At 35.3% G+C, this 24,024-nt stretch overlaps 2 protein-coding genes across 2 annotated transcripts in view; both read right to left on the reverse strand.

Annotated features, from left to right (window-relative positions):
• Positions 1-16,106, reverse strand: part of LOC130450695 (protein dachsous-like) — a 96,737-nt gene extending 80,631 nt beyond the window's left edge. Inside the window, exons 1-2 of the mRNA XM_056789251.1 lie at positions 15,994-16,106; positions 9,072-10,823 (exon numbers count right to left, since the gene is read on the reverse strand). Of these exons, the coding sequence (XP_056645229.1) occupies positions 9,072-10,802 (1,731 nt within the window). The 5' untranslated portion in view covers positions 10,803-10,823; positions 15,994-16,106. The remainder of the gene's footprint in view (positions 1-9,071; positions 10,824-15,993) is intronic.
• A 7,041-nt stretch (positions 16,107-23,147) lies between these two features.
• On the reverse strand, positions 23,148-24,015 carry LOC130442458 (eukaryotic translation initiation factor 3 subunit K). The gene is made up of 2 exons (XM_056776583.1): positions 23,827-24,015; positions 23,148-23,771 (listed from the first exon to the last, which is right to left on the reverse strand). The coding sequence occupies exons 1-2, from the start codon at positions 23,877-23,879 to the stop codon at positions 23,174-23,176; spliced, it is 651 nt and encodes a 216-aa protein (XP_056632561.1). The 5' UTR covers positions 23,880-24,015; the 3' UTR covers positions 23,148-23,173.
• Positions 24,016-24,024: the final 9 nt, after the last annotated feature.

A 24,024-nucleotide genomic window follows, 5' to 3' on the forward strand; every position in this document is an offset into this window, starting at 1 on the left:
TAATTTATTTCTTTTTCATATCATCGTACATATGTTGTTACATAAACGAAAATATAACCGTCATATGCCACCTTCATGGGTCAAAATCCTGGCTCCCACCAGGGGGCCATATACCTGTTGAAAGATATCCTTGAAACGCATAAATTTCCGTACAGAACAATGGAGGCTACTTACTATTTGGAATGGTGAAACTGTATGTGTTTTGATATGCTTTCGGGCTATAAATAAACCGAAAATAAAAAATAAAAATAGATTGAAAAGATATATATCATTTTCATACTTTACTTAACTAACTTTGTTAGTTTATTTGTTTGGAACACAAAATCAAAAAGGAAATCTCCCAAAAAAACTCCTAGGACTCGATTAATTCATAAAAAGATAGCTGAAGGGAAGCTGAAACACAAATCGTATTCAATTTTTACTTACTAAGTATAATCGCGATATAAATTTCATTTTTGTCATCATCAGTATCTATTATTTGATTCATTCTTAAAGTCCAAACATCGGCAAAGCTCCGAGTTATACCTCGAGGATCTTTTTTGTTGCAAAGGGTTTATCCGAGGCAGCCAACTACACAGAGACATTCCGACCATCGCACATGCGACTAAATCTTCAATGTTACGATCTGAACTAAGCAGCAACTAAGGCTGAACTGATGTTCATACGAGGAAAGTATTTGATGAAGAAATAATTTTTGAAATTCCAGGAAGCAAAACACGCGAATTTGTGATCGCAATATGCATGCATATCGACCGGAACTAACTGTTAACAAGACGTGAAGACCTGCTGGAATCTTCCACGATACTATAAGGAAAAGAAGACTGTGACATGGGCTGGTGGACTATCCCTCAGTTGATTTATCCAGAAGTTTTTAGTGTATGTCTTTAGGGCTATTTGAAATCTATAGTTTATAATATCCAAACTATCAGATCGGATACTTCCAGACAACCGAAGGTTTTTACTTTGAACAATTACCAATTGATTAGAATTTAACTTCTTCTGTAACCACTTTAATTCATTTTGAAAATGATTCATAATTCATTCTAGCATATTTAAATACGTATATTTCTTATTCTAAATTTGAATCGGAACTTTCTATTCGTAAATATTTACAATAACATTTATCGCAATAAATTTGTTTACAAAGAAATTAAAAAAAGTATCATTGCATTCTCATGTTTGCGTTATCTGTACAGACAACTGAAAGAGATACATACAACAACGGTGTTCTCGCTATCAAAAGATCGAAAGATACATTCCGACAAACATATCTCGTATAACGGTATATTAAAAACGGCAACCGATTTTAGTTTATTATTTAACCTCGTAAAAAAGCAGCAATGCCTTAGTTAAATGTTTAAATGTGAAAGTGAAGTTTTTAGATGGTGAATATTCTAAAAAAATTGATGAAGTTTTTGAAGAAATGATAATTGATTATGCTGATAAACACAACCGTGGAAACCAGTTTCAATATGAGAGTTAATAACCTGCAATGAACATTGGTCAGTTCGCTGTTTTCAAAGTTACCAAAAGATTGGTAACTTTCATTAAATTCAAAAGCGCACATCCGAGAGATATGACCGATTCATTATTCCACTCATGAGCAGTGAGTGGACAGTCAGAAGAAGACTTACGGCGGCTAATCTCAACCCCAGCCCACCGAGCAGTGAATGGACAGTCAGAAGAAGACTTAAAGCAGCTAACCTTAACCCCAGACCACCTAGCAGTTATTGGACAGTCAGAAGAAGACTTAATGCAGCTAACATCAACCCCAGCCCACCGAGCAGTGAGTGGACAGTCAGAAGAAGACTTGAGGCAGCTAACATCAACCCCAGCCCACCGAACAGTGAGTGGACAGTCAGAAGAAGACTTAAAGCAGCTAACCTTAACCCCAGATCACCGAGCAGTGAGTGGACAGTCAGAAGAAGACTTAAGGCAGCTAACATCAACCCCAGCCCACCGAGCAGTTAGTGGACAGTCAGAAGAAGACTTAAAGCAGCTAACCTTAACCCCAGATCACCGAGCAGTGAGTGGACAGTCAGAAGAAGACTTAAAGCAGCTAACATCAACCCCAGCCCACCGAACAGTGAATGGACAGTCAGAAGAAGACTTAAAGCATCTAACCTCAACCCCAGCTCACCTAGCAGTGATTGGACAGTCAGAAGAAGACTTGAGGCAGCTAACATCAACCCCAGCCCACCGAGCAGTGAGTGGACAGTCAGAAGAAGACTTAAGGCAACTAAGCTCAACCACAGCGCACCGAGCAGTTAGTGGACAGTCAGAAGAAGACTTGAGGCAGCTAACATCAACCCCAGCCCACCGAGCAGTGAGTGGACAGTCAGAAGAAGACTTAAGGCAACTAAGCTCAACCACAGCGCACCGAGCAGTTAGTGGACAGTCAGAAGAAGACTTGAGGCAGCTAACATCAACCCCAGCCCACCGAGCAGTGAGTGGACAGTCAGAAGAAGACTTAAGGCAACTAAGCTCAACCACAGCGCACCGAGCAGTTAGTGGACAGTCAGAAGAAGACTTAAAGCAGCTAACCTTAACCCCAGCCCACCGAGCAGCCCGACTATGGAGTTTAGAAGAAAAATAACCTTTACCAAGGAAGTAATGGTGATACTGGGAGACTATCATCATTATGCATGAAGAAAATGTTGCAATATTTGGAAAACGTAGCTAGAAAACGAAATTACAATACAGAAAAGCTTTGATGGCACAAGGAATCGACAATTCAAAACTTAATTTCTTAATAATGGGTATGACCTCCTCTTGCCCTAATAACATCTCAATGATAAGACACTATTCTTTTGTTTATGGTAGAAAGTCTAGCTCGAATTCTTCTTTTTAGCTCATCCCATTAATGTTCTATCGGATTTAGATCAGCAATGTATGCTGGACAGTCCTAACCAACTTTTGCAATGGAATTTGATTTGACCTTGCATTGTCATGCCTCGATATATCTATCAGCCGTTAAACCACATGGAAAAAAATTTTTTAGATTCCTTAAAATTTGCTGGTCTGAATTGTACTCAAAATTTGAGTTTCATCGCAAAAATATGATGAAAATCATCGCAAAAATATTCAGGAAAGCTTATTAGGACCTCAAAACGTCGAGATCTGAGGGAAACTCGATTTTCGAAAAACGGGGTAAAAACAAAACTTCCTGATTTTTAAAAATTTTCAATTCTCTTTGAGGAATGTTGAAAAAATTCTTATTTTCGTTTTTTTTTTCCTCAACGATAACTCACAAAACAAATCAACTAATTTCGACGAGACTGGCGGCGATCGACGTGGTTTTTTGAGGTTAACAGCTAATAAATTTTTGAAATCGATCAGTAGAGCCGTTTAAAAATTATTTCAAAAGGACCACATTTAAAAATCGATTTTGTTGCTTATTCTTCAAGCTCATTTGAGCATTGTTCAATGTAGCAACTAAATCTTCTCCCTATTTTCTGTCTAACAAGTGGAGTTCAAACTAGCATGTGTCAAAAAAATTACTGCTGGTTCTCTAGTTGACTGGATATTTTTCGCTAACGACTTAAGCAACAAAATCGCGGCTTCAGCAACTAAATATCAAAAACCAAACTACAAATTTAGCATATTTTAGTTAGGAAGAGTATTTTACCATAACATTATACAGTCAATAGTGCGTTAAAGTGATACAAATTTGTATGAATTACGTGCTTCAGAGCACAATTAAAAGCATTACATGAAAATCTGTATATCCAACACTTCTGAAAGCGTTAAATAGCACCGGAGCGTAAAAAATAAATAAACGATTAAAAGTTGTAACAACAATGTTAAAATTATAGAAACTATTTTCAACTGCATCAGTATCGCTAGCGAAACAACACGAAATGTAGGCCACCAAACATGATTTGCATTAAAAAGTAAATAGCAGGTGGTATGACTAAAACAAGTTTCGAAATCAGAATTTAACAAACATTAATTATGTATTTAATAAGGACAAACCGAAGACTTCCTACAAACAATAACAATATATAGTATAAATTTCGAGTATCTGAAAATAAAACCACCCAATTGTTTGTATACGAGGTTTATCCGGAAAATACGTATAAAAGTTGAATTACAACTTTATTTTATAGGTTTCAGGCACTGTTGCTGTAGCAGCACTCAGTTCGAGTCAGAGCGCTCTTCGTGTAAGTACGAGCTTGTTGAAAGTTACCTTTTAACACCTGCCGTCGCCATGAAGCTCTTTCTAATTGAGAAACACCGCATCAACATCAAGTTTTTTGCAAAACTAGGCAAAAGTGGCCTTTGAGTGTTTGTGTCAAGTTTGTGGAGACAATTCTCTGAAGGAACCAACCGTGACAAGTGAAAGGATACTCACACCCGAAGCGCCTGTTGTCCTAAAAGCAAACTGGAGATGATTCCTGGTTTCGCGAATTTGGAGCTCAAGTTCCAATATGTTGATTGTTTTCTTTGATCTAGTAGCATTATTCACAAGAAATTTGTCCATTCCGGCCAGAGATTGAACGGAAATTTTGACATTGAAATCTTAGAGCTCGTGTGGTTCGATTTAGATCGGATTTGGCGTAAGGAGGCAGGTGGATCCTTCATTATGCGCTCTCTCACACGTCACTTGTTGTGAGTGTGAGTTTTTGACCCGAAGCTCAATCACCGTGACAGATCACCTGCCTTATGCACCCGATTCAGTCCGTTGCGACTTCTTTTTGTTCTCGAACCGCAAAATGTTTCTTCGTGGCCGGCATCTTCATTTTATATAAGATTTCTATGGTAGATTGGTAGACAAAACAGCAGAAGTTTTTGAAAGAACCTTCAAAAGATAGATTTCTATTAATATGACCAAACAACAAACTTCTTCTCCATCTGGTTCCTTCGTATTCTTGGATTCATATGTACCTCAAGCTATAACCATTCCAAGGACTATTTCATCTCCAGCATATCTTTCAACTAATGTGGATAAAGGAATAAAATAAAAAAATAACCAACACAAATATGTACAGTTATCATATTCAATCACTTTCATAATCATTTCAACTTGTTATTTATGATGTCGTCGTTGTAATATTCAGCAACTACGATCGATTGTTGTCGGTGTTTATGTACAGTTGAGATTCTTCAAGTTTCAAGAACATACCCAGATAAAAATGAATAAAATTCCGTATTTAATGCTGGCAGAAACAAATTCATCTTCACACTCTCTAAATATGATTTGATTTAGACGTGATCCCACTAAAAATAACGCTTATGGAAGCGAAGTAAACAGTTATGGAGTTATTCTTAAGAGACTTTGATATCTCATTGATGAATTTTTCAAAATCTAATAAGGAAGCTACAAATTATTTCGTTTATCGAAAATTTCAATAGAATTTTTTCGAGGCGAGGCATGATAATAAGAGTGAAACGTTTCGTTATTGCTGAACTCGACAATACTAAATTCAAAACAGGTTTATAACGTAATTGCTTTCACTATACGAGTGGTAGTCAATTACTTGTAACGATAAATCTATAATAAAATAAAATTAAAAAAATAAAAGACGATAACGACGAATATCGTAGATAAGATGAACTAATAGGTCGAGAGGTCGATTTTTTTCAACAAAAGAGTGTTAAAAACATGTAAAAAGATCTAAGGAATAAAAAATTGAACTAATATGATCGTAAAAGTAAAACAAAACACTGTCTACAACGTATAAAGGTAAATTATCTGGCTGCAGTAAAAAAGACACCCACTGGTACCAAATATGAAACTTGTAACGTTACAAATATGCTAGGAGCGACAGGACCTTGATTCTCTTGAAGAAATTCAATTTAAAAACAATTAAAAAATTCAGCATGTTCAATTAGGATTGAACAAATATATTTAAGACAGTTTTTCATCTCATCACAACCGACGATGTATAATTTGGAAAGTAAATTTGACATTTCACCAAGCCGATGATTTTTGGTATTCATACGTCCCCGGGGTGAAGATTACGCAAAACTAAACATATGATATACAAGGAGTACTAAAAATCCACACGAAATTAACAATGTTGAGGTTAGAAATGAAGAACATAGAAGTTTGTCCAATTTTTATTATATTCAAATGTAATCGAGGCGTTTTAGATTCATTGAAGCATTCAAAATGTAATTAATATCAAAACATTTCGCCACCAATTTTTTGATGCGTCATATTTGATAATCTACGCTGAAGTAAATAGAAAAAAAGAACTTCTCAACCTAGAAAAAGAGTTGGTGAAAGAATAGCTAATGATGAAGCGAGTTAATTCATATACTAAACTTCTATCAGCAGAATGAACACTCAAGCAATTTGAAAAAGTGAACAAAAGACAGACATGTGGATCTCTGGCTTGTTGTGTCCAATACAGATAAGACAGAAGTTACTTATAATGGTCTCTGTGGAAAATTCAGAAACTAAAGAGTGTACAACACTGTTATTAAGCATTTTGACCAACGGTGTACAATATTTAACAAAAAAAGAAGAATTCTACGTGAAAATAAACAGTCAGAAGAAGACTTAAGGCAGCTAACCTCAACCCCAGCCCACCGAGCAGTGAGTGGACAGTCAGAAGAAGACTTAAGGCAGCTAACCTCAACCCCAGCCCACCGAGCAGTAAGTGGACAGTCAGAAGAAGACTTAAGGCAGCTAGCCTCAACCCCAGCCCACCGAGCAGTGAGTGGACAGTCAGAAGAAGACTTAAGGCAGCTAATCTGAACCCCAACCCACCGAGCAGTGAGTGGACAGTCAGAAGAAGACTTAAGGCAGCTAAGCTCAATCCCAGCTCACCGAGCAGCCCAGCCCCTCTACGATTTGCCAGAAAACAAATTAATTGGACGAGGACGAGTCTCAAGGAGACCTAAAGAAGATTCGGCAGTGTTGCACCGTGAATTTTGGAGGTGGTTCCTGGATGGTTTAGGCGGGGATTTCAACGGATGCAAAAACCATGTTTGGTTTTTATTGAAACTGTCGGTGATAAGGAGATTAATGGCTAACCGATACATAGGAGAAATTTTAGATTTCGTACAGGATGTCGAAATTGCCTCGATTTTTTTCTAACGAATGTTCTATAATAGTGTGTGAAAATTTGTGTATTTAGTTCGTTCGGAAACATTGCATCAAAGTTCGATAACTACTTAGACTTTCTATACATACATAAATACCAAACAAAACAATATACACAGAATTATAAACAAGCCGATAAACTAAACTAATTCGCGCGTGCGAAATCTATGAAAGCAGCGTAGCTCCGCTTATATGTAAGCGTGCGAGTACTTCGATTCAAAAAGTATCATCTGGGTGAGTGGCAGTGTGTTGGTTTTTCCTAAATCGTGTACCAGGTATATCGTAGAGAATTAAGTTAATTTCATGGTTTTAGGATAATAAGAAGTTTCGTAAAAGGAGGTAAATTGGAATTCTCGTGACCAAAGGATTATTGTTTTATTGAGAAAGTTATACTAATTAGGCAGCCCTACTATACAGGGTCCTTCACGACGAGCTAGATTGATATGCATACGGGAAAGTACTGCGACTAATGTTCTGAAAATTTGCTTGCATGGGTTTTCCGAAATGCTCGTTTCAGCTAAAATAATTTCAAATAACACTTACAGCTTTCGAAATCTGTGAAAACCTTGTCAAAAATTTATATAAGGTGCTCAAAAAATGGTGCCGAATTTTGCTATCTAAAAACTTCCAAAACTAAATTTCAGTTTTATGAAACTTCCGGTTAAACTGTTATTTTCAACGGATTGCTATAGTTTTTATCAAATTTTTGGAATCTAAGCGAAATTTCAATATAACTTTATATAAGGCATAGTATGCCTAAAGTTCATCATTTTTTTATTATTTCACATTTTCGAAATTTTTGGACACATGCAGCCGTCCACTAAAAAACTTATATTTCTAAGTTTAAGTGTGTCAGGTGTAATATTTTTAGGATTTGGACAAATAACACTTACAGCTTTCGAAATCTGTGAAAACCTTAACAAAAATTTATATAGGGTGTAGAAGAAAAAGGTGCCGAATTTTGCTATCTAAAAACTGCCAAAACTAAATTTCAGTTTTCTGAAACCTCCGGTTAAACTGTCATTTTCAACGGATTGCTATAGTTTTTATCAAATTTTTGGAATCTAAGCGAAATTTCAATATAACTTTATATAAGGCATAGTATGCCTAAAGTTCACTGTTTTTTAATTATTTCACATTTTCGAAATTTTTGGACACATGCAGCCATCCACTAAAAAACTTATATTTCTAAGTTTAAGTGTGTCAGGTGTAATATTTTTAGGATTTGGACAAATAACACTTACAGCTTTCGAAATCTGTGAAAACCTTAACAAAAATTTATATAGGGTGTAGAAGAAAAAGGTGCCGAATTTTGCTATCTAAAAACTTTCAAAACTAAATTTCCATTTTCTGAAACTTCCAGTTACACTGTTATTTTGAATTTAATAACGCAGTATTCTTAAGTTAAAGCGTAGAATCCGATGGTAAAGAGAAAAATGGGAGCTGCCATTTGAAAAAATTTAGTTTTCGAAATTTTTAAATAGCAGTACCTTTTTCTGAACACCCTATATAAATTTTTGTTAAGGTTTTCACAGATTTCGAAACCTGTAAGTGTTTTTTGTCCAAGTCCTAAAAATATAAGACCTAACTCACTTAAACTTAACTTAAAATATATTTTTTTTATTGGAGGGCTGCATTTGTCCAAAAATTTCCAAAAAGTGAAATAATTAAAAAATGGTGAGCTTTAGACATATTCTGCTGTTTATAAAGTTGTATTGAAATTTTGCGTAGATTCCAAAAATTTAATAAAAACCACAGAATTCCGTTTAAAATAACGAAGTTTGGGTCAACTTCCGGTAGTTTCAGAAGACTGAAATTATCTTTGTTGAAACGGGCATTTTGAAAAACTCATGAAAGCAAATTTTCAGAATACTAGTCTTAGTACTTTCTCGTATGCATATCGATTCAACTCGTCGTGAAGGACCCTGTACAAATGTCCTGTAAAAAATCTAATAATCAACATGATATGAAAGATACGAGAGATTTAGAATAAAAGAATGTGTAAACAAAAACATACCTTTAAAATGCATCGCCCTTTGGGTTCGTTCTCCGCCACGGACACGTTATAAAAGCTTTGATCGAAGATAGGCTCGTTGTCATTAACATCATGAATAGTCACTAACACTGTCGCCGATGAAGACAACGGCGGAAAACCGTTATCCGTAGCCACTACTATCAATTTAGGCACTGGATCAGTTTCACAATCGACATGAGTGCGCGTAGTCACTAAACCACTTCTAGCATCGATACGGAACCATCCCGAATGCGTATCCGGAGTATCGAGAAGAGAATAACTAATAGCACTATTATTACCTTCATCTTTATCGACGGCGATAACTTGTAAAACCGACGTACCCGGATCCGAAACTTCCATAACGTTCGCCTTATAAACATCCTGATCGAATTCTGGAGCGTTATCATTTATATCCGTTACTTGTAGATCGATGGTTCTTGTAGCTCGAAGAGGAGGATTACCGTTATCGGTGGCTTCGACATTCAAAGTATAATTAGGTTTCAATTCTCTATCTAAAGGTAGAGATACTATAACCAAATATATTATATTGTCTCTGGTGGTTAGACCAAAGTGACCGTCGCCTCCTGAAAGTGTAACGTTAACGTCGGAATAATCGGTTTTCGAATCGGGATCGTGGACGCTTATCCTCGCTACGAATTCGCCAGGTTGAGCCGATTCGCTTATTTTCGGAGTAGCGTCGTCGCTCAAAAATATAACATTTATAGTCGGTTGGTTATCGTTAACGTCAGTCACTTTTATCGAAACGAAAGCCGTCGTTTCTTGCGGTTGTAAACCGTGATCCTTAGCAACTATTACCAATTCGTGCAATTCCTTCAATTCGAAATCCAGAGGTTTATTAACGTGAATTAAACCGGTAGAAGAATCGATTCGAAACATATTATCTTTATCGCTTTGTCTTCTATTGATGAAATATTCAATTTGTGCGTTTTCATCGGCATCGGCATCGGTAGCTGTTACTTTTAACACGCTAGTACCGATCGTAGCGTTTTCTTGTATACTAGCGAAGTATCTGCTCTGATTAAACACCGGCGGATTATCGTTGACGTCTTGTATGGTTATATTAACTGTCATCTCGCCTCTTAGAGGCGGCGTACCTCCATCTAACGCTTCAATTATTAAAGTATAAGAATCTGTTGTTTCTCTATCTAATACGCCGTTGATTTGTAGATCTAAATAAAGAACACCATCGCGTTCTCTATGAGACGATAGTCTAAAAGCGTTATTTATATTTCCCGAAACTATATTATACTTTTGCGTGTTGTAAATATCGAGATCTAGATCGCGTGCTGGATGTAACGTTCTTTTAACATCTCTAGGAGTATTTTCCGGAAATTCTATATCCATCACAGCCACTGGAAACGTAGGAGCATTATCGTTTTCGTCTAAAACCTTAACAATAACTTCGACGTTGTTACCGCTCACTATCGATATCGCTACCAAGGAATAACTAGCTCTCGTTTCTCGATCCAAAGGTACTTTAGTTCGTATTTCTCCCGTATTATGATCGATGGATAGATCTGTTTCTACGGTGCTTGTCACGGGTACTATTAAATAAGGAGGACCGCTGTCGGGTGACGCACCGTCGCCTATGAAATCGATTCTTGTTCCTACTGGTACTCCTTCGGATATTTCGAGCTGGCGGACGTGTTCGGCTCCTGTTGCCGCTAGGATTAACAGGTTTGCCAACCACACTACCGCTTTTATCGGGATCATCTTCGTCAACGTTCACACATTCTGCGAAAGTAAAATAAATTTAATATACGTAATAAGAAGTAGATGGAATGTTTTGTGGAAAATGTTTTTAATAAGAAGATACGACTTTGAGGAAGATGTGTCGATAATGAAGATGATCTTCAAAGATTATTTAATACCTTCAACTTCAAAGGAAAAATAAAAAACTTGGAACTGACATGACCAGTTATGAAGACGTAGCGGCTACTCGGGTTTTATTTCTGATCCAGCGTTGATGTTTTTTGATATTTTTATTAATAAATATCCTCATCGCAAATTCCTGCAAAGCAACTAGGTTTCCTTTCTGAACTAGCATTGATATCTCTGTATGTCGATACATATTCATATCGCAAATTCCTGCAGTGCAAACCTGGAACTGGGTTTCGTTTCTGAGCTAGTATTGATGTCTCTATATTTCCATACAAATCTTTAACGCAAATTTCCGAAGTAGCACCCTGGTTTTCGTTTCTAAACCCGCCATTCATTACTAGAGGAATTGTTGAGATCAAATAACACAGAACGACTCACAAAATTGGCCAATAGATGTATTATAAGTCATCAGAGGCTATATAACTGGATATAAATTTCATTAACACTTAATAAATGTCTAATAAAATAGCAATCGTGAGCAAATTGACTAAAAGAATGTAAATATTCTGATTATTAATAAAAGTTTGTCATAAAAAACTGAAAATTTCTGCACTGGCAACTTGGATTTTGGTTTTAAGCCAGCTTTCATGTTTTTAAACGTTTATCAACAAATATACGTATCGCAAATTCCTGTGAGAGAACTGGGTTTCGTTTCTGAGCTACTATTTGAAGTCTCTGTACGTCGATACGTATTCATATCGCAAATTCCTGCAGTGGCAAGCGTAGATTTCGTTTTTAAGCCAGGGATCATGTTTTTAAACGTTTATCAGCAAATATACGTATCGCAAATTCCTGTGAGGGAACTGGGTTTCGTTTCTGAGCTACTATTTGAAGTCTCTGTATGTCGATACGTATTCATATCGCAAATTCCTGCAATGGCAAGCGTAGATTTCGTTTTTAAGCCAGGGATCATGTTTTTAAACGTTTATCAACAAATATACGTATCGCAAATTCCTGTGAGAGAACTGGGTTTCGTTTCTGAGCTACTATTTGAAGTCTCTGTACGTCGATACGTATTCATATCGCAAATTCCTGCAGTGGCAAGCGTAGATTTCGTTTTTAAGCCAGGGATCATGTTTTTAAACGTTTATCAGTAAATATACGTATCGGAAATTCCCGCAAGGAAACTGGGTTTCGTTTCTGAGCAACTATTGAAGTCTCTGTATGTCGATACGTATTCATATCGCAAATTCCTGCAATGGCAAGCGTAGATTTCGTTTTTAAGCCAGGGATCATGTTTTTAAACGTTTATCAGTAAATATACGTATCGCAAATTCCTGCAAGGAAACTGGGTTTCGTTTCTGAGCTACTATTTGAAGTCTCTGTATGTCGATACGTATTCATATCGCAAATTCCTGAAGTGGCAAGCGTAGATTTCGTTTTTAAGCCAGGGATCATGTTTTTAAACGTTTATCAGTAAATATACGTATCGGAAATTCCCGCAAGGAAACTGGGTTTCGTTTCTGAGCAACTATTGATGTCTCTGTATGTCGATACGTATTCATATCGCAAATTCCTGCAGTGGCAAGCGTAGATTTCGTTTTTAAGCCAGGGATCAAGTTTTTAAACGTTTATCAGTAAATATACGTATCGCAAATTCCTGTGAGGGAACTGGGTTTCGTTTCTGAGCTACTATTTGAAGTCTCTGTATGTCGATACGTATTCATATCGCAAATTCCTGCAGTGGCAAGCGTAGATTTCGTTTTTAAGCCAGGGATCATGTTTTTAAACGTTTATCAGTAAATATACGTATCGCAAATTCCTGTGAGGGAACTGGGTTTCGTTTCTGAGCTACTATTTGAAGTCTCTGTACGTCGATACGTATTCATATCGCAAATTCCTGCAGTGGCAAGCGTAGATTTCGTTTTTAAGCCAGGGATCATGTTTTTAAACGTTTATCAGTAAATATACGTATCGCAAATTCCTGTGAGGGAACTTGGTTTCGTTTCTGAGCTACTATTTGAAGTCTCTGTACGTCGATACATATTCATATCGCAAATTCCTGCAGTGGCAAGCGTAGATTTCGTTTTTAAGCCAGGGATCATGTTTTTAAACGTTTATCAGTAAATATACGTATCGCAAATTCCTGTGAGGGAACTTGGTTTCGTTTCTGAGCTACTATTTGAAGTCTCTGTATGTCGATACGTATTCATATCGCAAATTCCTGCAGTGGCAAGCGTAGATTTCGTTTTTAAGCCAGGGATCATGTTTTTAAACGTTTATCAGTAAATATACGTATCGCAAATTCCTGTGAGGGAACTTGGTTTCGTTTCTGAGCTACTATTTGAAGTCTCTGTATGTCGATACGTATTCATATCGCAAATTCCTGCAGTGGTAAGACTAGATTTCGTTTACAAGCCAGCGATCATGTTTTTTAACGTGAAGATGATCAAAGATTATTCAATATCTTCAAATTCAAAGGAAAATTTAAAAAAAAAACTTGACCTGACATAACCGGTTATGGAGACGTAGAAGACGAGGTATGAAGACAAGTAGTTGGAGCAAATAAGATCGCGGGATGTCTTCAGAAAGTAGTATGACGAAATAAAGAAGACAAGAAACAAAGGTACGACAATAGACTGAGAAATTTGGCAAAGATAAATCTCCAATTGGAACACGGAGTAGAGGTCGACCATGAAAGAGTTGGAGTGATAATCTAGAGCCAGGATAAGAAAAGATATCGAAGAAGAAACAGGCTTTCATATTTGCCAACAAAAACTAGTCTAACGGGGCCAAATGGGGACTATATGGTGGGTGTTCAATCACACAGATTCTAGCGAAACGCTCTGCTGAAAGATGATCATTTCAATAGAAGTTTTGTTACTTGAAAAATGGAAATGATTGGATGAAGAGCAATAACCAGAGCAAATGAAAGTCGATTAAGGAGTAAAATCTTGTTCTGGTAGAATTATGTATTTCGGAAACATTCCAGATGGTCCGAGCTATGAATTTCAACGCGTATAGTGGATAGCTGTTGCCAAAAAAGGTTAGATCATTATGATACCAGGAAGATCTATATTTTTGTAATTAAAAGATGATGATTTTGTAATTAAAGTGATAAACATTGATGAGGTTTTGATTATTTTCATTATTCTACAATGCACGACTATGATATTACCCAAAAAATTTAAAAAATGAATTAATACTGTCATTGAATAGGTTATTAATGACAGTTTTTTCTTTAGAGTTAATTCAATGACTTTTGCTTTACCTTAACTTCAACACCAACAAAACTCTATGACTAAATACCATGGAAGTAAGAAATTTTACATTTGAAATTTCAAAATTTCACGATTTGGTTGTAATACCGACGATGATATTAATGAAATTATAGAATCAAACAAAATCTAACTTCTTGTACTAGCTTTGATTCCTCTGTATCTAGCTCTATAAGTTTATTGAATCTTTCAAATATTATTATTATTTTTTACATCTTAATTAAGCAGCTGTTTCATTAATTAACGGTTTGAAAAATGTCTCTTAGATATTATACAGGACGTCTTTCTTAAAATTATAAAATTGACCATTAGGGAGGAGCTGCTTCAAAATTTTGGTATTGCGAAACAATACCAGGTAAAATATTTCACAGATTTTGATACCAGGCATCAATTACATCTCGAAAGTTTCACAAAATGGAGTAGATAATTTTTTTCACGCTTCATTTCATCTATTGTTATTTTTGGCGCCTAATTTTCTCGCTATACAAACAGAGCGCCTTTTCAAAATAATAAAAGGACTAAGGTCGACATCTACCTGGCCTTCTTGGGTATTATGCTTAAGTCAACTGTGATAATTAGATTATGCTGGTTTTCGAGAATTTTTTACCTATATAATACTGATAAAAAATCTTAAGTAAATAAATCAATTTACTTAAAATGTAATAATATTAAATCAGCATTAAGATAAACAAACTTACGAGGGTTTATATCAACATTAACAACGATTCACTCTCGATAACATCTTTGATTATTTTGTCACTGATTTAATTCTTCTATTATCTTTCAAATCGTTTCATAACCTCAAAAAACATTTACCCACATAAACGTATCATTAGAATTGAAGAAATTCATTCTGAAGAAGATGGAATTTCTAAAACTAAGTTGTGGTCTTTAAAGAGACGTTATTTCGCTTCTATTCATAGATCTCCCGTATAAAATTCTCTAATTAACGAGAAGTTTTAATTATAGAAATCATAGAAAGACTTAGGACGTGAAGGAGACAACACGGACTGCAGGAAAGAAAAATAAAGTCTCAGTTAAGAAGAAGAATCTTTGAGTGGTTCTGAACACATCGTTACAATATTAGAAGTTCAAAGAACACGGAAATACCCATCAACTCCATCATCTGAACTCCATCAAGTGAATTAAGATGAATCGAAAATGAAGTAAGCAAATAGATAAACCCAAAACCAGTCCAACTCTCAGAGTATTCTTGAAATTAAATAAAAAGAAAATGTGATGGTTATAGAAAAAGTTTGTCAACAACAACAGCCAATTTATTACCATATAAATGATCGTATTTAATAAAATATCAATGGGGTAGATGATTTTGGATTTGAAATGGTGGAAACTGGACTGGAAAAACAACCATTCGTCAACAAAAATTCACTTAGATAGTTCCGCTACCTTCCCCAAATTAAGAGAGTATTAAGAAGAAGAACACCCCCCAAAAAAGACACATATACACACTTGCCATAATAACCAGAACAAAAGCGCTACTATCTTCTGTAAAAACATGCTCCGCAACTTCCGAAGATGTGTTGTCGATCTTTAGGTTTGTTTATAATAGTTTCCCAAATTCTTCAAACGTGCATTTCCATTAATTTTCAAGCATTACTTGTACTTGTACACCGTCCGAGAAAAATTTCTAAAGTTTTTAAGGTTATGTTTATAAATATATGATTTAAAATACTCATTTGTAGCTCAAAATAACGATCAATTGAGACATTATTGTTTAAAAAAATTATTTTCAAACTGTAATTCGGTTACCTTTCGGATCAATTGAAATAAATGAATGTATGTACCTGTAATTAATTATATTTTCTCACTTAAAAGTAATCCAAAAAGAACATAGGAGCACAATTTAATAGCAACACACACAATTTATCACGAATTAAATGTAATCCAGACTATTTTTGATACTTTCGGTGCAAAATAAAAACAAGTAGAACTGTCGCGGACGAAAAAACCTCGCGGGCTATTCTCGGTCTCGATATTCGAGATGAACTGAGCTGGTGGTGAGTGCCACGGCCCCCACTGCATTCCAAGACACCTCTCCGTGCCCCTCTACCTGTCTCGATGGACCGAAAGAGTATACAGGTACGGCGGCAAGTTTAAAACAGGGACTGTTCTAGTCGCTCATTGTCTGGGTAACAGAAACACTCTATTGTCTTGTCTATTCGCGGCTCATTTGTTGATGAGCGCACACAAAAATACGCAATAATATTTTCATAATAAGGAGTCGCTATAAATTTATTCCCACTACATCAGCGGCAACTCGAGTTTTGATTTCAAGCCCTAACGTACGTCGACAAATATTATTGCAACAAATTCTTGCAGTGGCAACACGGGTTTTCTTTTTGACCCAGCGTTGATGTTTTTTAATATGTTTATTAATAAATATCCTTAATCCAAAATCCTGCAAAGCAACTGGGTTTCGTTTCTGAACTGGCATTGATGTCTCTGTATGTCGATATATATTCTTATCCCAAATTCCTGTAGTGGCAGCCTGGGTTTGGTTTTAGAACCACCGTTGATGTTTATAAATGAATATTCCTATCGCAAAATCCTGTAAAGCAGCTGGGTTTCTATATGTCGATAAAAATCTCTATCGCAAATTTCTGTAGTGCCACCCTGGTTTTCGTTTCTAAGCCCGTCATTCACTACTAGAGAAATTGTTAATATCAAAAAACACAGAAAAACTTGGCCACTAGACCTATTATGAGGCAACTGAGGCTACATTGCTGGATATAAATCTCATCAAAACTTAATAAATGTCTAATTAAATAGCAATCGCGAGCAAATTAACTGAAAGAATGTAAATATTCTGATTATTAATAAAAGGTTGTCATAAAAAAATTGAAAATTTCTGCAGTGGCAAGCCTGGATTTCGTTTTTAAGCCAGGGATCATGTCTTTAAACGTTTATCAGTAAATATACGTATCGGAAATTCCTGCAAGGAAATTGGGTTTCGTTTCTGAGCTACTATTGATGTCTCTGTATGTTGATACGTACTCATATCGCAAATTCCTGCAGTGGCAAGCCTGGATTTCGTTTTCAAGCCAGGGATCATGTTTTTAAACGTTTATCAGTAAATATACGTATCGGAAATTCCTGCAAGGAAACTGGGTTTCGTTTCTGAGCTACTATTGATGTCTCTGTATGTCGATACGAATTCATATCGCAAATTCCTGCAGTGGCAAGCCTGGATTTCGTTTTTAAGCCAGGGATCATGTCTTTAAACGTTTATCAGTAAATATACGTATCGGAAATTCCTGCAAGGAAACTGGGTTTCGTTTCTGAGCTACTATTGATGTCTCTGTATGTCGATACGAATTCATATCGCAAATTCCTGCAGTGGCAAGCCTGGATTTCGTTTTTAAGCCAGGGATCATGTCTTTAAACGTTTATCAGTAAATATACGTATCGGAAATTCCTGCAAGGAAATTGGGTTTCGTTTCTGAGCTACTATTGATGTCTCTGTATGTTGATACGTACTCATATCGCAAATTCCTGCAGTGGCAAGCCTGGATTTCGTTTTCAAGCCAGGGATCATGTTTTTAAACGTTTATCAGTAAATATACGTATCGGAAATTCCTGCAAGGGAACTGGGTTTCGTTTCTGAGCTACTATTCATGTCTCTGTATGTCGATACGTATTCATATCGCAAATTCCTGCAGTGGCAAGCCTGGATTTCGTTTTTGAGCCAGGGATCATGTCTTTAAACGTTTATCAGTAAATATACGTATCGGAAATTCCTGCAAGGAAACTGGGTTTCGTTTCTGAGCTACTATTGATGTCTCTGTATGTCGATACGAATTCATATCGCAAATTCCTGCAGTGGCAAGCCTGGATTTCGTTTTTAAGCCAGGGATCATGTCTTTAAACGTTTATCAGTAAATATACGTATCGGAAATTCCTGCAAGGAAACTGGGTTTCGTTTCTGAGCTACTATTGATGTCTCTGTATGTCGATACGAATTCATATCGCAAATTCCTGCAGTGGCAAGCCTGGATTTCGTTTTTAAGCCAGGGATCATGTCTTTAAACGTTTATCAGTAAATATACGTATCGGAAATTCCTGCAAGGAAACTGGGTTTCGTTTCTGAGCTACTATTGATGTCTCTGTATGTTGATACGTACTCATATCGCAAATTCCTGCAGTGGCAAGCCTGGATTTCGTTTTCAAGCCAGGGATCATGTTTTTAAACGTTTATCAGTAAATATACGTATCGGAAATTCCTGCAAGGGAACTGGGTTTCGTTTCTGAGCTACTATTCATGTCTCTGTATGTCGATACGTATTCATATCGCAAATTCCTGCAGTGGCAAGCCTGGATTTCGTTTTCAAGCCAGGGATCATGTTTTTAAACGTTTATCAGTAAATATACGTATCGGAAATTCCTGCAAGGAAACTGGGTTTCGTTTCTGAGCTACTATTGATGTCTCTGTATGTCGATACGTATTCATATCGCAAATTCCTGCAGTGGCAAGCCTGGATTTCGTTTTTAAGCCAGGGATCATGTCTTTAAACGTTTATCAATAAATATACGTATCGCAAATTCCTGCAAGGAAACTGGGTTTCGTTTCTGAGCTAGTATTGATGTCTCTATATTTCTATACAAATCTTTATCGCAAATTTCCGATATAGCACCCTGGTTTTCGTTTCTAAGCCCGCCATTCATCACTAGAGGAATTGTTGAGACTTAAAAACACAGGAAATTTGAAAAAAATTGGCCAATTTTGCTAAAAAATAATATTCTTTTCGTAAATTCCAGTAATTGGCAACTGGGGTTTTGTTGTTGAGCCAGCATTAATGTTTCTTGATGTTTATCAATCCAAATTCCTGCAAGGATTCATTGCTGTTCTATGTGTAGATACAAAATGTTCACTTAAACCATGACGTTTCGTTCTGTTATTAAATTCTTCAGCACCAAACAACTGTTCGGGAAAATTAGCTGCGTCCAGCAGGATTTTATAAATAATAAAAAATGTGCTTAGTTTTGTCACATATTTCCATTTACGATTATATTTACAAAAAAAAATAATGGATTTCGTGTTTTTTAATCACAAATAATTTCATATCAAGGATAATTCTAATATGTTTAATCCTATTGATAATCGATTTTTTTCACCTGGCCTATATAAATCGCTAAAATCCGCGTACGAAGATTTTTGATGCAGGCTCAGTGCAAGGACTTCACATATGATTACAATAAATCCTCGACTTATATGAACGCTTTTGCAATAAATATGGCAGACTAAAATGTAGCATGCCTTCTTTTACATTATTTATGCATATTTTAAACTGCGTCGTCGGTGCTGAGATTAAATATTTTTTTGTCGACTTTCTTATTGTCGCTATGTGAATTCACACTTGCGTTAGGCCAGTCCCAATAACCAAAAAAGAATATTCGTACCAATATAAATAAAATTTCCACATTACATTGATATGTACAAAGAAAAATTGGTGACGTTCTCAAATCAATCAGGTGCTCTTTACGCCAAACATCAACAGATCTCTTAGTTTGTCCAACATAATTTATAATCATGATTATTTTAACGTTTCACATTCGTTGTGATCGATATTAAAAGATGTTATTGCATTCTTTACAGTAAACTTTGCTTGATGACACTTTTCATTGTGCCCTAATTAATACCAACTGTTTGTGTAATCCTTTTCTGTAGTTTGGCCGAAGGAATTAATATCGTTGTCAGAGTGTACCTCCAACTTCATAAACCGAATAAGTTTGCAGAAGATTTCAGGTCAAGAAGAAGACTATCAGACCTTAAGCGATCCCAAACAAGTTTCACGACTTTTAGATCTAAATTGTGAAAATCTGGTGGCACCATCTTCTGTACAAATATTTTACTTTAACATGAAGGTAAGAGACTGACCGATAGAAATCTTCGGAATGCAACATGCTTTGCAATGGACCGGACTTTTTGTGGATTGACAGGAAAAGCTTTCCAACTTGCAAAGAGAAAGAAAGGCCCACTGGAATTTCCTTTTCTCGAGCTTTGGGTTTTTTTTTTGATATTTTATGAAGGGATTCAACACCACCCAAACAGAGTTTTCAATATCGCCGAAGGCTGTTCGATGAGAGGGAAAAAGCAAATGGGGCTCTTGCTTTCTTGAACACGTTAGCCCAATTACTGAAAGATTCGGCAAAAAAAAAAGATTTTGTCACCATTAAGTTGGAATTGGAGAAGGTAAACAGTCTCTGAAGACGTAATTCAGTATTTTGTCTCCATGATTTGCTTACGACCCTCAAACGTCACAATAGATAAAACAATAATGGGCTCATTAAGAACTTTTTGTAGCGAAGGAATTAGTTTTTGAAAATAAACAACAGTCCAAATCATTTTGACTTTAATGACCTTTTTGTAAAATGCTATTTGAAAGTCCGAAACTATAAGGGGTTTTAGAAAGACGGGCGACGAAGATTTCATCGTAGAATCACAGAAATTCCAACTGCAAGAGATGGTAAACAGCAGCAAACAGAAGATTTCGAACAATTTCTTGATATGCAGTGAAGAATCCTTACCCCTCACTTAATTTTGGCCAATAAAATTCAATCACTTCCATATTGACTATGGAACTATAGGTCGGAAACACCTGCATCTAAAAATCATGTAAAAAGGAAGATTTACGAAGAAAAAAAATAGTATTTTTGCAGCAATATCTAATCCTAGTGGAATAAAGTTCAATCCTAAGATATCTAAAATTGTAAAAACCAGATCAGTTACTTCCGATGGCACAGGAAGTAATGTCTAAGCAAGCATCCGAAGATGCCAAAGATAAGTTTGGGTCTTCGGGTCCACGAACAGTACACACTTATTCCATAATACCCCACCATTTTGTGGCTAGAACTGGTAATTTTCCTAACCGTTGGTCATATTCATATTGGTGAACCTACAGTCTCTGAAGACGATAACTTGGTTATCGAAACGCACGTCAAATAGTGTAATTGTGAGTGTTGGTGTAGTGGTAGTGTAAATAGTGTGTTCAGTAAGAACTGGACGTAGTATTTCTTATTAAAGACATATGGCATTATCACAAATTTTAATCAGTACGACACTGTTCGTGCAAGTCTGTCTAAAAAAATGTCTCAGTGGTCTAGGTGAACCCAAATGTCCACGGGATGAATCCCCAGGGATCAACGGGAGGCTTTCCAACAGCAGTATATGTCAATTTTGAAAATGGTCTATCAAAAAAAAGGTTGGAAACTTCTGTACTAAACTCTTAACTTTCCCTCTTCTAAAGGGTAGTATTTCAAAAGGATGTCAAAGGATGAGTAGCTCTAAAGTCCATAAATGCAGTTCATACAATCAATTTTTTGACTTTTAGTATAGAATCGATTATGTAACAAGCTTTTAAGTACAACAAAAAATATTGTAGACTACTTTTTCGATTTTTTTAGAAAGAAATATATCAATCCACTGATTTATTGAACTAATAGTCAAAATATCTTTAGTGGAAGAGGTGATATAAACTTAGTATAATCTCAACGAGGATATGACGTGCACTTAACGTTTATTTATACTTAGTTCGTATCACGCACGTTTGGAAAACGCCATTTTATATATAAAACTACAAGGCGCATAAAGCAAAAAAAAACAGGATAAAACCAGACGAACACGAGGATTAACATGGCGCATTCATGCAACTTGTAACTTTCCAGTTATTTTTAGTAATTACCAACTATAATTTTTACTTAGACTGAAATCACGCAACTTCAGATACAGAGAAATAAACAGTTCAATAAACGTAGTATTGCTTTAGAGACAGACTAGATTTATCGATGTTTGATGATTTATTATAAACAGTTTGAAGTAGGAATGCGAACATTAACCACGGAAACGTTTAGTCTATATATTTACTATAAGTGTCGATTAATTGGTACAGTTGATTTATAGAGATATTTATTGAACAAGTATAGTCCACACACATTACTTCGATGTTATGCTGGTTGCCTGCTTTGAAGGAGTATCTATTTTATAATAATTGTTATCGTACTGTAAACGATAAACAACAATGATAATGACTAAGGACAAATCGTATTCGAATAGTCATATAAGAATATTTGAATTTTCGAAAATAAACCATCCGCTAAGATCTATAAAACAACTCATTAATTTCCTATACAAATAACGATTCATGAATAAGGAAATATTTATAATTTCCACAATATAACAAGCCATATTCTGTTTTGCGACTATCTAAGCTTGCAAGCAGTTAAAAAAAATGTTGATGCTTCAATATTTGGTATATTAACTTGATTGATCTAATTATTACCCTATTATAGTCAACACATATATCACATTGAAGTGAAGTTGGTTGCCTACCTAAGACATACTTTAGTACCAACTAAATGCAATAAAAATCAATCAATCACAGATATAATATTCCTGGTATTTAAGTCACTAAGAAAGAAATACAGCAAATTTTCACGTTAACTTTTGGAAATATTGCGTATGCGTCCTGCCTCTCCATGGACCCCTTTATTATATCTTATAAGGATTTAAACATATATAAAAATGTATTAATTTTAATAAAGACAAGAACGTAGCAACTATTTTAATTTAAATCTTTTATTTTGATTATTAAAATTAGGCCTGTCTTTATCTATAGATAATTTTAATATGTCTTGTATAATAAAGCTGCAAGAATTTTGTTTTTTAGCAATGGAAATCACGTATTTATTCAAAGTATTTTGTAATCAAATAACATGGGGGTTATAGGAAAAAATATTTTTTTGAGACCTTCAATGTTTTACCAAAATGTTATTGTTTGGGGGTTGTAAGAAAAAAATATTATTTTGAGTCCTTAACTTTTTGTCATAATGTTTTGTAATTATTTCGTTATGTAATTCCAGTTTTTAATGACAAATTAAAATTTTTGTAATTTTTTCAAATCAATAATTACTTGTTTAAATATATTGAAATAAAAAACCAAAGTTCATTACAAAATTTTTTATTATATTTTAACGACATGACGCCATAATAGCTCCCACATTCTCAAAATCAATTTTTTCATTTATATTTTTGGTTTTAATATTTTCGTCTTGGTTAGCAATGAAAATCAAGTTCCCAGACATCTCTTTCCATCCATATTTCTTTACCCATAACTTGAGGGTACTGTCATCAACGTCACCAAGGAGCTGTGCCAAATGAGTTCTCTCAATCGTTTGGTAGGTAATTCCAACTACGTGGCAAACAAATTTTCTAATAGAATCCACAAAACCAGTGATATTTTGGAATAAATCAGGTAATGTATGGATTCTTGTCCAAAAACGTTGGAAATCACACTGTTCCAATATATCTGCTAGATATACAATTTGATTGATTGGTTCTTGAGACAATTGTTTATCATAGAGAAGACATTTGCAAAGAATAAAATCTGTATGTGGCAAATTCGTCAATGCTTTCAACAAAATCTGGCAAGTTATATCAATATTGAAGCTTAGAGGATTAAATTGATATAATTTGAGTACAGCTAAATTCGCTTCCAAATCGTACGAATTTTCTCGCGATTGAACTTCTACGTAACGTTCCAAAGTTGGTAAATTATCTGGATTATATCTGCAAACAAATTAGGTTATATACATGTGTTTTTGAACAATCATAAAATTGTTACCTTTCTATGCCTTTTAACATAAAAGCTACAGTTTGCTTCATAGCTTCTGCCATTTTTTCGTCGTAATTAGTACTATTTACAAAATTATTAAGATTGTAAATACTCAACAAGCCAAAAATAAGAAAGACAAGTTAACCTTTTCCTCTTATTCTTTTTATATTACATTTTACTAATAATTAGCCCTCAGTCAATCAGTTA

The sequence above is a fragment of the Diorhabda sublineata genome, chromosome 1, assembly GCF_026230105.1.
Source record: "Diorhabda sublineata isolate icDioSubl1.1 chromosome 1, icDioSubl1.1, whole genome shotgun sequence".
Lineage (NCBI taxonomy): Eukaryota > Metazoa > Arthropoda > Insecta > Coleoptera > Chrysomelidae > Diorhabda > Diorhabda sublineata.